The 14,893-nt window shown below is 42.0% G+C and overlaps 1 protein-coding gene across 6 annotated transcripts in view; it reads left to right on the top strand.

The window, feature by feature from the left end:
- ACACA (acetyl-CoA carboxylase alpha) overlaps positions 1–14,893 on the top strand; it is a 288,803-nt gene that overhangs the window by 123,109 nt on the left and 150,801 nt on the right. For all 6 annotated transcript variants that reach the window (XM_055577329.1, XM_055577328.1, XM_055577332.1 and 3 more), the window contains 11 exons: positions 1,003–1,164; positions 1,534–1,697; positions 5,419–5,569; positions 6,323–6,426; positions 7,543–7,624; positions 8,261–8,406; positions 9,219–9,369; positions 10,869–11,003; positions 11,591–11,737; positions 12,736–12,924; positions 13,932–14,032. In XM_055577329.1, the coding sequence (XP_055433304.1) occupies positions 1,003–1,164; positions 1,534–1,697; positions 5,419–5,569; positions 6,323–6,426; positions 7,543–7,624; positions 8,261–8,406; positions 9,219–9,369; positions 10,869–11,003; positions 11,591–11,737; positions 12,736–12,924; positions 13,932–14,032 (1,532 nt within the window). The remainder of the gene's footprint in view (positions 1–1,002; positions 1,165–1,533; positions 1,698–5,418; positions 5,570–6,322; positions 6,427–7,542; positions 7,625–8,260; positions 8,407–9,218; positions 9,370–10,868; positions 11,004–11,590; positions 11,738–12,735; positions 12,925–13,931; positions 14,033–14,893) is intronic.

The following is a 14,893-nucleotide window of genomic DNA, read 5'->3' on the forward strand; positions in this document are numbered from 1 at the left end:
TGGAAAATCCCATGGGGCAGAGGAGCCTGGAGGGCTACAGTCCATTGGGTCATTTTTTTAAGTTTCCCTGGTGGCTCAGTGGTAAAGAATCCACCTGCCAATGTAGGAGATATGGATTTGATCTCTAGTTTGGGAAGATCCCCTGGAGAAGGAAATGGCAACCCACTCCAGTATTCTTGCCTGGGAAATCCCACGGTGCAGAGGAGTCTGGTGGGCTACAGTCCATGGGGTCACAAAAGAGCTGGATCTGGCCTAGTGACTAAACAGCAGCTTCTTTTTTCCTAGTGTTATAAATTGAAGTAATTCCACTTCAGAGTGGTGGCTGAGGTTTCTCCTGGCAAGAGTGTGGCAGCACACATGTATTTTTATAATGTTTACAGTACCACTGTTAATATTATTTTCTCCATTCTGCCCAGGAAACAGATGCTGTGGGAAGCAGTAATAGCTAATGATGAAGTTTGATTTGATTTGTAAATACATATTCTTTGTCCAACAATGGGAACCCCTTTTGGTCCCCAGTGGTCCCTATTAAGGAACCCAGTAAACGAAGACTTATGTATATAAATCTACTTTTTCCATTGATTTGTGGGGATAATTTGGAGGTAATTATGACATAGTTAGGACTTTTTAGCTGTCTGAACTTCTTGGAGAGCCACTGACATTTCCCTTGGATATTTTCATTCTGATTAAAAATGTCGTATTTTTGAAAGACACTTTACAAATAAGGGTGATGGAGAAAGGACGATTAGAGGGAAGCTCATGTCTATTGCATTAGGGATTTGGGGACTTTTTAAGAAGTGGGAAGTAATTAACACCTTCTGTGTGTTTTGTTTCAAGTAATTTAGAGTTGCTTATTCAATGATGTAGAATGTAGACTATAAAAACAAAGTGTTTTAGGTGGTGGCTACTCAAGTGAAAAGTCTTTTCCGTCATCTGATAGCCTCCACGTTTTAAGGGAAGTAACTGTGAAAGATGAGTGATGTGTGTTTTATTACCTTTCAGATTGCCATGGGGATCCCTCTGTACAGAATCAAGGATATCCGAATGATGTACGGGGTCTCTCCCTGGGGCGATGCTCCCATTGATTTTGAAAATTCGGCTCACGTTCCTTGCCCAAGGGGCCATGTTATTGCTGCTCGTATCACTAGTGAAAATCCAGATGAGGTAACCCATCACTTAAAAGGTTTACACTTTTTTTTTTCCCCCCATTGTGAACTTTAATATTAAGATGCTATCTGAAGGCATATCTGAAGTATCTTGGGACCTCCCCTGGAGAGGGAAATTTATAGAGGCTTCATCGGAGCAGACATGTAAGTGATCAGTGTTCCACTGGTCATTCAGTCCTACCTCAGTCGCCGTCGAGTCCTCAGTGGGTCTGTAGCGCTGGACCTTAGCCCGAAAGCCTTCATGACTTTTGTGTGTCATTTCCACTTTCCTGTGTGTATGTGATTACATAGAACCTGACCAGTGAGTATATGCATGTTCTCTTTCTTGTAAATATAATATCATCTCATATTCTTCACTCCCTAACAGGGTTTTAAGCCCAGCTCAGGAACAGTTCAAGAGCTGAATTTTCGCAGCAATAAGAACGTTTGGGGTTATTTCAGTGTTGCTGCTGCAGGAGGGCTTCATGAATTTGCTGATTCTCAGTTTGGTCACTGCTTTTCCTGGGGAGAAAACCGAGAGGAAGCAATTTCGTGAGTATAATCGTATGTTGTTGCATTTCAAAAAATAAACTTGTGGTAATCTTCAGTGAATTGTGAGCATGGGAAAGGGAACCGTGTATTGCTCTAGAAGTACTCGTATGGATAACCTTCTTGAAGAAATACATCTTCAATTGTAGTTGCATTCACGTTGTATTTAGTTTATGCAGTGTTTGGCAGATGTTTTTCTGTTACTCTGAGCCTTTTCAAGTGATTTTTTGTTTTCATGTGTTTTTGATCAACTTATAAAATTGATTACCCTAAAGATGTCATATTTTTCTATAGAAATAGTATTGTTATTTGGGGCAGAAGTAGATTTTTGACTAAGATCTTGGTATCTTATATCATGGATAAGATCCATTATTTGTCATCAAAATAAAGGTATAGCTATATATGTCCTGTAGTCATTTAAAATAATAAAGTTAAGCTGCTTATTACATGAAAAGGGCTTAAGGGAACTGTCCACGTCACTTTATATGAGAGACCTCAATGTGCTATGAAATATACGCACAACTTACAATATAACTAGTATATCATAGGTATTAGTTAATATTTCTATTAGCATAAACATTTAATATTTAATTTAATATTAAGTTTTGCTTGCCTGAAAAGTAGGGCCTTAAGAGGTGATTTTGACAAGTTAGATGTTTTAGAATGTCTATCCAAAATTGATTTACCTGTTTTATATTTTTTAATTGTCAATTGAATTTCACCAAGGATTTAATACTATTCCTTTGACTTTTTACCTGTACACCTAGATTATATAATCAGTAAACACTTATTAATAATGTTTTCAGAAGTTGGGAAATCCCAGTTTTTCTGTATTTTGTGCTCTACAAAGCAGTGCTCCCAGAAAAACCATCTGCCTTTTGCATCCTGCTTTGCCAAAGTGAAGAATATAAACCTAATGTTATGAATAAACTAGAATATAAACCTAATGTTATGAAGAAACTAGAGCTTGCAGACCGGTGGTTTTCTGGCTAGTCACAGCCACTGATGTGTTTTGATTGGCTTATAGAGTATTGTTTAAAAAGTGGGAGATTGAAATAAATACATGCATTACTGCCATGTCTTGAAAAAAATGGGGTGACAGTAACATTGGTTTTATATTCCACTTGGCCAAAGTTAACTGAAGCTTTGTGTGACTGCTTCTTTTAGAGGAAACACGAACTCTCTAGTTCACACAGTCCCCCGTCCAGCCTGCCTCATTTGTTTACATCCCCAGAGTGGCCGCTATTGATATTTAGGTTTCCAGTCTTGATTGGCAGGCCACCAAGCCTTCCCTCCAGGACATGTCATATGACTTGCTCCCAAAGTCTTGCTCCTTACTTCCCAACCTGCTCTGGACATTTATCTGCAGTGTAAAGCTACCAGGCTAACGTTGAGCATGTGAAAATTATGGTCTCTGCAATAAGATTGCTTTCTTTTTTTAAATATTTTATTTATTTATTTGGCTTCATCAGGTCTTAGTTGTGGCACTTGGGGTCTTTATTGTGGCTCAGGACTCTCTAGTTGTGGCACGTGGGCTCTGGAGCACACGGGCTGAGTTGCCCTGCAGCCTATGGGATCTTAGTTCCCCAGCCAGGGATCAAACCCATGGCCCTTGCATTGCAAGGTGGAGTCTTAACTGAACCAGCAGGGAAATCCTGAAGCTTGCATCTTGACACCATGCCGGAGTTCATTCTTCAGCTCAGAGTTTGTTTCTTCTTTCTTCATGACATTAGGCTTATATTCTTGAGATTGGTGTTCACTACTCTTCTCTAGACTAGTCCCAGTCCATGTTTCCCTTATTGTTTTCCATGGATTGTAATCTAAATACCATGAGAACAGAACGGTGTATGTCTCGTTGCTGCGGTGTCCCCTGCATGTAGTGAGTGCTCCGTCAGTGTTGAATGAGTGGACTTGCCCTTCATCCTTGTCCCCATCACTGTCTGCTTCAGTTGTAACATTCCTGGTACACAACCCCTCTTTACTTCCTTTTCCCCTTTGTTTCTGCTGTTCCCTCTCTCCATTCATTCATTTACTCCATTCAACAAATACTTCCTGAATATCTTAATGCTTCTTGCAATATAACGAGGACCACCATAGGGTCTGTGCCATCATGGAACTTAGTGATCCAGGGTAAGAGAGGCAAGTTAGCCATTGAACAGAATGTAGGAGGTGCTGTCTCTGATAGTGAGATTACGTGAGGGTGTTACAGGAGTGTAGAGCTGAGTCAGCTAACTCCATCCAGAATGGGTCAGGGAAGGTTTCCCAAAAGGAAGGGACATCTAGACTCATATCTGAAATGTGTGGAGGAATCAGCCAGGCCAAGAGAGGGCGTAGAGAGGAGGCTGGAGGTGGGAAACAGGGTAATATTCTTGGCTGAGAACTCCTGGACCACCTGGAAGAATATTTCTGTCTCAGTCGTAATCTTAGCTTTACTTTTATTGCATTTCAGATCCCATATTCTTTTTTTTCTTAATTGAGGAGTGGTTGGTTTACAGTGTTGTCTTAGTTTCAGGTGTACAGTAAAGTGATTTGGTTTTTTAATATATATTATTTCAGATTATTTTCCATTATAGGTAATTATAAGATGTTGACTGTAATTCCCTGTGCTATGCAATAGATCAATATTGCTTATCTATTTTAGGTATAGCAGTATCTATTAATCTCACACCCCTAATTTACCCCTCCCCGCTCCCTTTCCCCTTTGGTAACCATTAAGTTTGTTTTCTGTGTCAGATCTTACGTTCTTTGTGAAACCAAAGGGAGGCAGGTTTTCTCCCTTCTTAGAACCCCTTGGTGCTTTGCTTTTATCTCTCTACTGGTATTTATGATATTCTACCATAAATGTTTAAAGTGATTACTGTCTCCACATTCTCTCACCCTTAAGAGCTTAGTATGTGTCTTAGGTCTGTGAGATGCATAATAAATGTCAAAGTTATACTGGGAAAAAGCTCACAGTATTGAAATCTTGTTAAAATGTGGTTATTTAACACTTAATTGGGAAGTAAGCAAAGTAATGAGCAACTCATTCTATAGTTGGCTAAAACACAGCTTAAAAAAAAGAAACACTCTCACATGTAGTGTCAGGCTGATCCCCAACTTTCTCTAGCCGGTTACCTTCATTGTATGGAAACCTTAAAGTTAAGGTCTTAGTGTTTGTAAAAATTCATTGAACAGTATACTTAAGTATATTTTATTATATGTAAATTTTACTTAGATCAAATAAAAAGGGTTTAAGAAGGGGAGAATTATGCCCTAATTCTAGTTAACCAGCAGTTAATGAATGGAATGATGGAAACAGTGAAAATGAAGAGTGGTTTGCACATAATTTCATGCATTGGAGAAGGAAATGGCAACCCACTCCAGTGTTCTTGCCTGGAGAACCCCAGGGACGGGAGAGCCTGGTGGGCTGTCGTCTATGGGGTCACACAGTCGGATGCGACTGAAGTGACTTAGCAGCAATAATTTGTTCTGTGTTCTGTATAACGAAGTGTCTGTGATCTGCTGATGCTCAGATGGTCAGATTAGTCAGACTCACAAGTTTGCTGACTTCTTGAAAATTCTGTCTGGAATGAGCACATGTGTATCTTGTACCCTCGTTTGTTCTTGGAACTGTTTCTTTCCCCTCCCTCCTAAGACCCCAAAGGGATGAAATAGTTCTTGAAAGTAGTTGGAAAACAGTAGGACATTTGTTGCTGAAAGAGATCTGCTTCTGTCCTTCTCCCAGAAACATGGTGGTGGCTTTGAAGGAGCTGTCTATCCGGGGCGACTTCCGGACCACAGTCGAGTACCTGATCAAACTGCTGGAGACTGAAAGCTTTCAGTTGAACAGAATTGACACGGGCTGGCTGGACAGACTGATAGCAGAAAAAGTACAGGTGGGTATTTCTCCACTTACAGCTTCTGGGATTGGGTTTTTATAGGCTTGTGATGAGATCAGTCCATGCCATTAGATAAAATTTATTTGATTCTAATACAAATGGTTCTAGGTCTGTGTGTAAAAGTCTAGGAGTCAGTGTGAGTTTAGCACTGTAAGTAAGCGTTCTTGTGCCTTGTGACACAGTCATTGTATAGGTTGTTGTATAGTATTACTTCCAAGGATATAGTTGAAGAGAGGCGTGCAGAGATTGAAATTCTTTCTTTCTTCACTTGATATTAAATGTGGCTGAGTTCTAGCTGTCTCCAAGTACTGATGAGAGGGCTTCATTTTAATCAACAGAAGTTACCCTTTGTTCCTGAACTGCTGGGCTCATATAAATTACTCAATTTTGTATAAAATTGTTGGATTCATGTGTATTACCTGGAGGTAGTTTATACACCATTTTTCTTTGAGATTATCAGTAGCCAAATCTTTGCACTTTTTTTGAATTTATTTGTGATAGAAGTTTGTTTTTGAGCTAGTCTCTGATTGGCTCAGTGGAAATCTTAGGAGGGTGAGGGGAAAGGTGTTTTTCATCTCTATTCAAATTCTAAAAATGTGTTTTTGTCTCAAAAATCAGTTGGATAACGAGGATGGAGATTCTCAGTGGTCGCTGATTCTTCAAGCACATTTGAGCCTTATTTAAATTGAGGGGCCATGGTGCCAAGTGACTGACTCCGCTTTTGATTTGCCCTCTTTTCGTCCCTTTCAGGCGGAGCGACCTGACACCATGCTGGGAGTTGTCTGTGGGGCTCTCCACGTGGCAGACGTGAGCCTGCGGAATAGCATCTCCAACTTCCTTCACTCCTTAGAGAGGTAGGCTTGGCATTCCGTGTTCCTTGCAGGCTAAGCCGTGGTCCTGAGTACGGGACTGACATTCAGAGACCCGTTTATTCTTCTGTCTGTCGCTGGCAGCTTGTGAGTGCTACTTGTTCACTGACCGAGGGGGCAGGGAGGAGAAGGGATGCAGGAGTTGATGGCTAATGGTTTGGGAGCTTTAAGTGTAGATTCTAGAAATTGGTTTATACCATGGTTAGAATTGGTTGCTTTGTAAAAACTGAAATCTTTCTGTACGGTACAAGCATCCAATCTCTCTGAGCCCTGGTGATAAAAATCTGGTATTTTTCTCTAGTAAGGCACCCTGAATACTTCATATATTACCTGCAGCACCTTTCAGGAATTAATAATTGAGGCTGATATTCATGATGACCTCACAAGTCTTTCAAGTATAGGATCAGACTGTGTGTGGCTAAACGTATTTCCAGCACTGGTTCTGGAAACTAAGCTCTGCCTCCAAGTCCCTGGAGGAATTGTCCACAAGGCTAACCATTTAAAGCACTTTATCACAGGCATTTTAATTCAACTGAGATTTCATTTGTCTTACCACGAAGATCTCTCACTGTGTTGCACTGACGCTCAGTGTGAACAGGTAATATATTCACATAGTTCAAAATTCAAAAGGCACTAAAAAATATATAGCGATGAGTCTCCTCCTTACCTCTGTTTCCTGGCCACCTAGTTTACTTCCCTATACTCAGCCTCTGTTTTTATTTTCTGTTATCTTTTCAGATATATGGTAGATACATATAAGCATATATATGTAATATTTGTTCCTTCCTACCTCCATTTTTTTTAATCACAAGTGATTGCATACTGTGAAACTATCCTGTACAATTTCACTTGCTTTTTAAATCTAATAGTGTGTTTTAGAGAGTGTTTCATATTAGTGCATAAAAGACTTCACCTTTTTAATGGCTGCATAATATTCATTTATGTGGCTTTTTCAAAATTTATATCTCTGTCTTTTACTGATGGTCCTTTGGGTTGTTTTCAGTCTTGACATTCCAGGAAATGCTATAGCCAGTCACCTTTGAGAGTCCTATGTAACTTTTTAGAACTTTCAGAAGTAGCTCTCATGTTGCTATCTTTCAGGGGTCAAGTCCTCTCTGCTCATACCCTTCTGAATACAGTAGATGTTGAACTTATCTACGAGGGAGTGAAGTACGTACTGAAGGTATGCTGAGCCTCATAAAGTCTGTGCTGTCTTTTTTGCCTCTGTCTTTGTCAGCGTGCTTCCTTTAGGTCAGGTGGTGGAGGGAAATTTTGGTTTACTGCGGGGCTGGGCATTAGTGAAATTACAGTCATTATTAGTGTCAATAGCCTGTGTCAAAGCAGTACTTGATGAGGCTCTGAAAATATTTTCGCTGGTCAACTTCACATGTGCAACCAGGAGATGAAGGAGACAGAACCATCAGAGCAGGGAGATGGATCTAAGGCCCCCTGTTTGCTTGCGGCAGGGCTGAGCCGCGCGCACAGCGCTAGTGCTCAGACACCAGTGCCATGAATTTCTGTCCTCTCCAACAGAGCTTCCTTTAACTGTTTTTATTTATTTATTTTATTTGGCTGCATTGGGTTTTACTTGGAGCGTGCAGGATCTTTAACTGAGTCATGGAAACTCTTAGTTGTGGCATATGGGATCGAGCCTGGGCCTCTTGCATTGGGAACTTGGAGTCTCAGCCACTGGACCACCAGGAAAGTCCCATCTGATGGAGCTTGCTCACCTCGATCTCTGAGATACTGAAATTTTGTCTGGTACTCTCCCTGGAAGGAACACGCTGACTTGTCTCTTTGGTTTCTCATTTCTTAACAGGTGACTCGACAGTCCCCAAACTCCTACGTGGTGATCATGAACGGCTCGTGTGTGGAGGTAGACGTGCACCGACTGAGCGACGGTGGACTGCTCTTGTCCTATGACGGCAGCAGTTACACCACATACATGAAGGAGGAGGTGGATAGGTGAGTGGCTCTTTGGGCTCCATTTGCTGATCACTGCACCAACCTTTTCTCTCAGTAGGCGTGTTTAACTCTTGGGGTTTTCAAGGTCTTTTGGGGAAGTCTATTCTAATTTTTTAAAAAATAGTACATGTACCTAATAAAAATTTCAAGAGTATCAGAAGTCGTTTAAAATTAAAAACAATGTCTCTCCGCCACTCTAGTGTGGGCAAACAATGAAAAATAAATCCCCCTTTTTATAGGCTACTACTGTTAACAGTTTCTTATATGTCTTTACTGAAATTTTGTATGCATATATAAGTTATATACATGTACATACTGTGTTTTTCTTTTAAACATATTCACAAATAAAAGTAACCTTTAGTTCTGCACCTTATTTTTTCCTTTAACATATTGTACACTATTCAACACCAATCACTGTGTTGTTGTGATAATTAAATGAATTAACACATGGAAAGTGTGTAGACCATTGCTTGTAGACCATTGCTTGGAAGTTAGTCCGAGTTTGAAACATCTTAGCTATTACATCATTAGCACCTTCATGCGTTTTTTCTTCCTGCTTAATGGAGATGCCTATGCTTTTTAACGGTCAGATAATCTTCCATTATTTGGATGTACCATAATTAATTTAATTTGACCATTATTGAAGGGAATTTTGGTTATTTGGCATTGTAAACAAAGATGCAGTAAATGTTCTGTGTGTGTGTGTGTGTACAATGAAGTTTTCAGGTTTTTATAAGATTGACATCATTCTACTTTTATTCTTTACAACTTAAGATGCTTTATTAACTTAGATACTCCCAATTATCTCCTAGATATCGCATCACAATTGGCAATAAAACTTGTGTGTTTGAGAAGGAAAATGACCCCTCGGTGCTGCGCTCGCCCTCTGCTGGGAAGTTGATCCAGTACATTGTGGAGGATGGAGGCCACGTGTTTGCGGGCCAGTGCTACGCCGAGATCGAGGTCACGGTGGTCACTGGGCTTCCGGGTCATGGGAGGGGGAGGTGGGGAAAGAGTTGGCTGGGATGGACTAGGACTCAAGAGGGACAGCAAGGAAGTAGAAAATAGAAAGGAAAGAGTATCTGTTTAATTGGGGTTATGAACCTTAGCATTTTCTTTATTAAAAAAAATATTTTCTTGGCTGTGCCATATGGCATGTGGCATCTTAGTTCCCCAACCAGAGATGGAACCTGCACCCCTTGCATTGGAAGCATGCAGTCTTCACGACTGGACTGCCAGGGAAGTCCCTGAACCTTAAGATTTTAAAAACACATTAAAAGCTCATACTTTTCCTTGGATAGATGAGGAACCTCTAGCTCTAAAGAATAGATCCTGGGCAGTGGCACTTATTGAGTGTTAGGGATTATGCCAAGTACTGGTTATACAGAAAGAATATGATAGGTGGAATGGGACCTGGAAACAGACTTGTCATGAAATATGACTTTTGAGAAGGCTGAGCACAAAGTGCAGACAGCCACCTGCCCAAGTCAGTATGGGGCTGGATGGGCAGCGCGAGAAGAATTCCTGAAAGAGGGGACTTTGGTCTTGGCATTGAAAGATAGACAGCGATAGACCAGGTGAGGAAGGCCAGGCAACGCTGTTTAAAGGTGAAGACACAGCACATACAGAGGCACAGAAGCGAGAGCGTGTGGTGTATAGAGGGAGCTGTAAGTCCATATTGACATCGCTTGAGAACAGACTGAGGTTTAACGGGAAATGGCAAGCAGAGATGCCAAATGAGTCGTCAGAATTTGAGATCATGAAGGACCTTATAAAACATACTAAGAAGTTTAGACTCTCCTCAAGGCTGGTGGTGTCACTGAAGGATATGACACAGAAAAGTGATGGAATGAGGTTTGGGCTCTAGAATGATTGCTTCTAGTGGCCTTATAGGAGGTGCATAGCATGTAAAGATGTCTATGGGGAGGTTGTTTTTTTTTCTTGATTTTTAAAAATTTATTTGACTGCACCAAGTCTTAGTTGCGACATGCACACTCTTAGCTGTGGCATGTGGGATCTGTTTCCCTGACCAGGCCCAAACCTGGGCCCCCTGTACGGGAAGTGCAGAGTCCTAGCCCCTGGACCACCAGGAAAGTCCCTGTTGGGAGATTTCTGAACTCCTCTAGACCAGAAGTGATAAGGGCCTAAACCAAAGGGTTGGCAAGACAGGAATATTTTTGAGAGAGGTTTAGAAGATACATTCAGCCTAGCTTGTGACTGGTAGATAAGGGAGAAAAAGGAGGGAGAATGATCCTTAGGTTTTGGTCTGGATATCATAGATAGACAGTGTAAGTACCTGGATCCACAGGTATGAGGAAGATAAATTGTTCATCATTTCTCGGTATAAGACAAGTCAAAACCAACCATGGCAAAAATGGGTTTAAACATTAGAAACGGGAACCATTAGCAGTTGTCATTAATCCCTAAAGCTAGGTCCTGAGAGATTTTGGTTTTCCTTGTAGGTGATGAAGATGGTAATGACCTTAACAGCCGCAGAGTCTGGCTGTATCCATTATGTCAAGCGGCCTGGAGCAGCTCTTGACCCGGGCTGTGTAATAGCCAAAATGCAACTGGACAACCCCAGCAAGGTCCAGCAGGCAAGTAGGCGGATAGACACTCTTAATATTGCTCTCCAAGAGCTGGGTACACGGTAGGGTTAGTCTGGAGAGGCAAGTGATCTCAATCCCTGGTTTTCCAGTTTCTCCTTCAACTTTTTACCCCTCATTTTATGCCTTATGCCTTTGTATTTGTGCCTTTGGTATCATGCATCTAGAATTTGTAAGAGTTACTATGATACTAAGAATCTGTGATTTTCCTCATGATGCTTCTCTCCTTGTTGCTGGATGTAGTAAAGGGAAGTCTTTCTTTCTTTCTTTTAATTAATTACTTGGACTGCATGGGGTCTTAGTTGTGGCATGCGGGCTCTTTGTTTCTGTGTGCGGGCTTCTCTAGTGCAGCGTGTGGGTTTCTCTCTAGTTGTGGCACACGGGCTCGGCAGTTGCTTTGCACAGGCTTAGTTGCCCCACCACTTGTGGGATCTTAATTCCTCCTGGATGGCTGACTCTTAACCACTGGACCACCAGGGAAGTCCCTAAAGGGAAGTCTTGATTTTACATGACGAATCTAAGTTGCAGTGGTGTGTCTGAAGGTAGTGGATGACTTGATCTCTCATTGGGGTTGACAGGCTGAGCTTCACACAGGCAGTCTGCCACGGATCCAGAGCACAGCGCTCAGAGGCGAGAAGCTCCATCGAGTGTTCCACTATGTCCTGGATAATCTGGTCAATGTGATGAATGGATACTGCCTTCCAGATCCTTTCTTTAGCAGCAGGGTATGAATCACTTTTCTTAGGTGGGGTGGGGTAGGGGAACAGGTGTACATCTTGGAGAATGGGTGTTCTCCAACATAGTTTAAAATTCATACAGGGAATTTTTTTAAGAGGGAGGAAGATAGAGCTGTTTGACCAAAATTCTGCCACTGTTAATTGTAGGATTTGAAGTCTTTATATCCTTGCTTCTTATCTCTGTCATTGACTTCACATTTAATTGGGATTTAAACCAGTGAACAAGGACAATGTTAGTTGTTTATAATTTCAAAGTAAGTACCGGCATACCTTGGGGATATTGCAGGTTTGATTCCAGACCGCTGCAATAAAGTGAATATTACAAGAAAGAAAATCACACAAATTTCTTGTTTCCCAGTGCATAGAAAAGTTATGTTTACATATTGATCAAGAACCTGCCTGCCAGTGCAGGAGACATAAGAGATGTGGGTTCGATCCCTGGGTTGGGACGATCCCCTGGGGGAGGAAATGGCAACCCACTCCAGTATTCTTGCCTGGAGAATCCCATGGACAGAGGAGCCTGGTGGGCTATAGTCCATGGGTCACAAAGAGTCAGACATGACTGAAGTGACTTAGCAGGCACGTAGTCTATTAAGTGTGTAATAGCATTACGTCTAAAAAATGTACATACCTTAATTAAAAAATGTTTTCTTGCTAAAAAAGACAAATCATCTCCTGAGCCTTTAAGGAGTCGCAATGGTTTTGCTGGTGGAGGGTTTGAAATACTAGAATTACCAAAATGTGACACAGAGACATGAAATGAGCAAATGCCGTTGGAAAAATGGTGCCAATAGACTTGCTTGACACAGGTTTTACATGAAATCTTCAGTTTGTTAAAAACCGCAATGTTTGCAAAGTGCAGTAAAGCAGCGCACGATAAAGCATGGTACGCTATACTGTTTGGTAGTGAGTTCAGACATATAATTTTGTTTGGGGGATTGTGTTAATTTTGTCCAGATCCTATTTTATCATTTCCTTCTTCTCAGATGAAAGACTGGGTTGAACGGTTGATGAAGACCCTCAGAGACCCCTCCTTGCCTCTCCTAGAATTGCAGGATATCATGACCAGCGTCTCTGGTCGTATCCCGCCCAACGTGGAAAAGTCTATCAAGAAGGAGATGGCTCAGTATGCCAGCAACATCACATCCGTCCTCTGTCAGTTTCCCAGCCAGCAGGTACTTACAGACTAACGCTGCCATGTTCTGCTGGCTGCCCACCCTGGAGTTCATGCAGTGGGAGTCCTTCCTGTTTGGAGCCTCCTCACCGCCTGGATGTTGTACTTTTGAAGTTGTAAGCATTGTGCCCTTTACAAAACTGCCTCATGATGCAAGCCCAGTAAGTTAAGTGCTGGGTGTGAAATGTAAGGTATCTGTGGTTCAGAGAAAAGCATATTGGTCGTGTACCCCATAGGGGTTTGTCCCTGGGGCTGCACCCTGATTAGAAGTACTTTCATGATTCTAAAGCAGGCGGATATTTGTAGCTCTTTCATCAGAGACTTCCTCACTACCTGTGCAGCATGCTGATTACTCTGTGCCTCTGATCCAGACTTACATGTAGGGAGTAAAGCTGGACAAGTGGGGCATTAAGCGTGTCTTGCATGTCAGGACCTCTGGTAAGGCGCTAGTTTTTGTGATGCGCTCTTTAGTTCATCTGGCAAAGGGTGAAAAGACATAGACATTGCTTTCTTATTTATCATGAATGAACCCCTAAACTATGCCTAGTAGCATTCAGCTGCTCTCAACATGTGAAAGATAGAAATAATCATGTTACAATGATGAAGATTCCAATAGAGACCCAGACATAGAGAGCTGACACATGGATGCCGTGGGGGAAGGGGAGGGTGGTATGGATCGGGAGAGTGCCGCTGCCGTGTAGACACTGCCATGTGGGAAACAGGTGGTAGTGGGAAGTGCTGTGCAGCACAGGGAGCTCAGCACGGTGCTCGGTGATGACCTGGAGAGGAGAATGGCAGCAGGGGTGGCAGGGAGGCTCAAGAGGGTGGGGATATATGTTTACCTATAGCCGATTCACTTTGTTGTACAGTAAAAATTAACATTAAAGCAGTTATACTCCAATTAAAACAACAACATCAGGATTCCTAGTGTTGATGCTATTACGCAGGCTAATGTTTTGGGTCCCTTTGTTGAGTTGGGCTTCATTTTTCTCCTTTCTTATACTTTAGATTGCCAACATCCTAGATAGCCACGCAGCCACACTGAACCGGAAATCTGAACGAGAAGTCTTCTTCATGAACACTCAGAGCATCGTCCAGCTGGTGCAGAGGTAGGTACATGGAACTCCAGAGTCCCAGACCTGCCCATCCCCACACCTTCCTTCCTTCTCAGTATTCACAAAGAGGTTTACCTTCAGTTCACCTTAGAGAACTTAGAGAGCACCTCGTATCTTAGAAAATACCTATGTCTACTAAATATCTTAGAATTGTGAGCTAACTCTCCTACTCAACGTTTCTGATGACTTCTTTCTATTCGGCATCTTTCCATCAATTATTAAGGCATGAATCTCACTGTTTTCTTTTTTTCCTTACAATTTCCCTTGAACTCCTAATTTTTCTTCTGGCATAGGGCCCTCTTTGACATTTACTCTTATTAGCTCATGGGATCAATTATTGGGCTAAAGGTATCTTCACAGGACTTTTTCAACTTCAGGATATTCATAAAATTTTCAGATTTCCCTTAGCCATTTCAAGGCTGTGGTGATTGTTTCTGCTTAGCAATGAGGGACTGAACCAGTGTGTTGTTGGGTAGGGCTATCAAGTGGTTTTGGTTTTGTTTTCTCTCTTTTTTCTCTATTTCTTTATAAGAAAAAAAGTCTTGTCTGTGGCCACATTTCTTTTAGACTTGGATTTATGTTATTTATTCATTATTTTTGGCTGTGCTACGTCCTCGTCACTGTGCATACTTCCTCTCTAATTGTTGTGAGCGGGGTTTACTCTCTAGCTGTGGGCCACACTGGCTTCTTATGGTGGTGGATTCTCCTGCGGAGCTCAGGCTCTAGGGCGTGTGGGCTTCAGTGGTTGCCGCACGTGGGCTCAGTGGTTGTGGCGCACGAGCTTAGCTGCCCCACGGCACGTGGGTTCCTCCCAGACCAGGGATCGAACCTGCGTCGCCTGCACTGGCGGGCAGA

Source organism: Bubalus kerabau, chromosome 4 (assembly GCF_029407905.1).
Source record: "Bubalus kerabau isolate K-KA32 ecotype Philippines breed swamp buffalo chromosome 4, PCC_UOA_SB_1v2, whole genome shotgun sequence".
Lineage (NCBI taxonomy): Eukaryota > Metazoa > Chordata > Mammalia > Artiodactyla > Bovidae > Bubalus > Bubalus kerabau.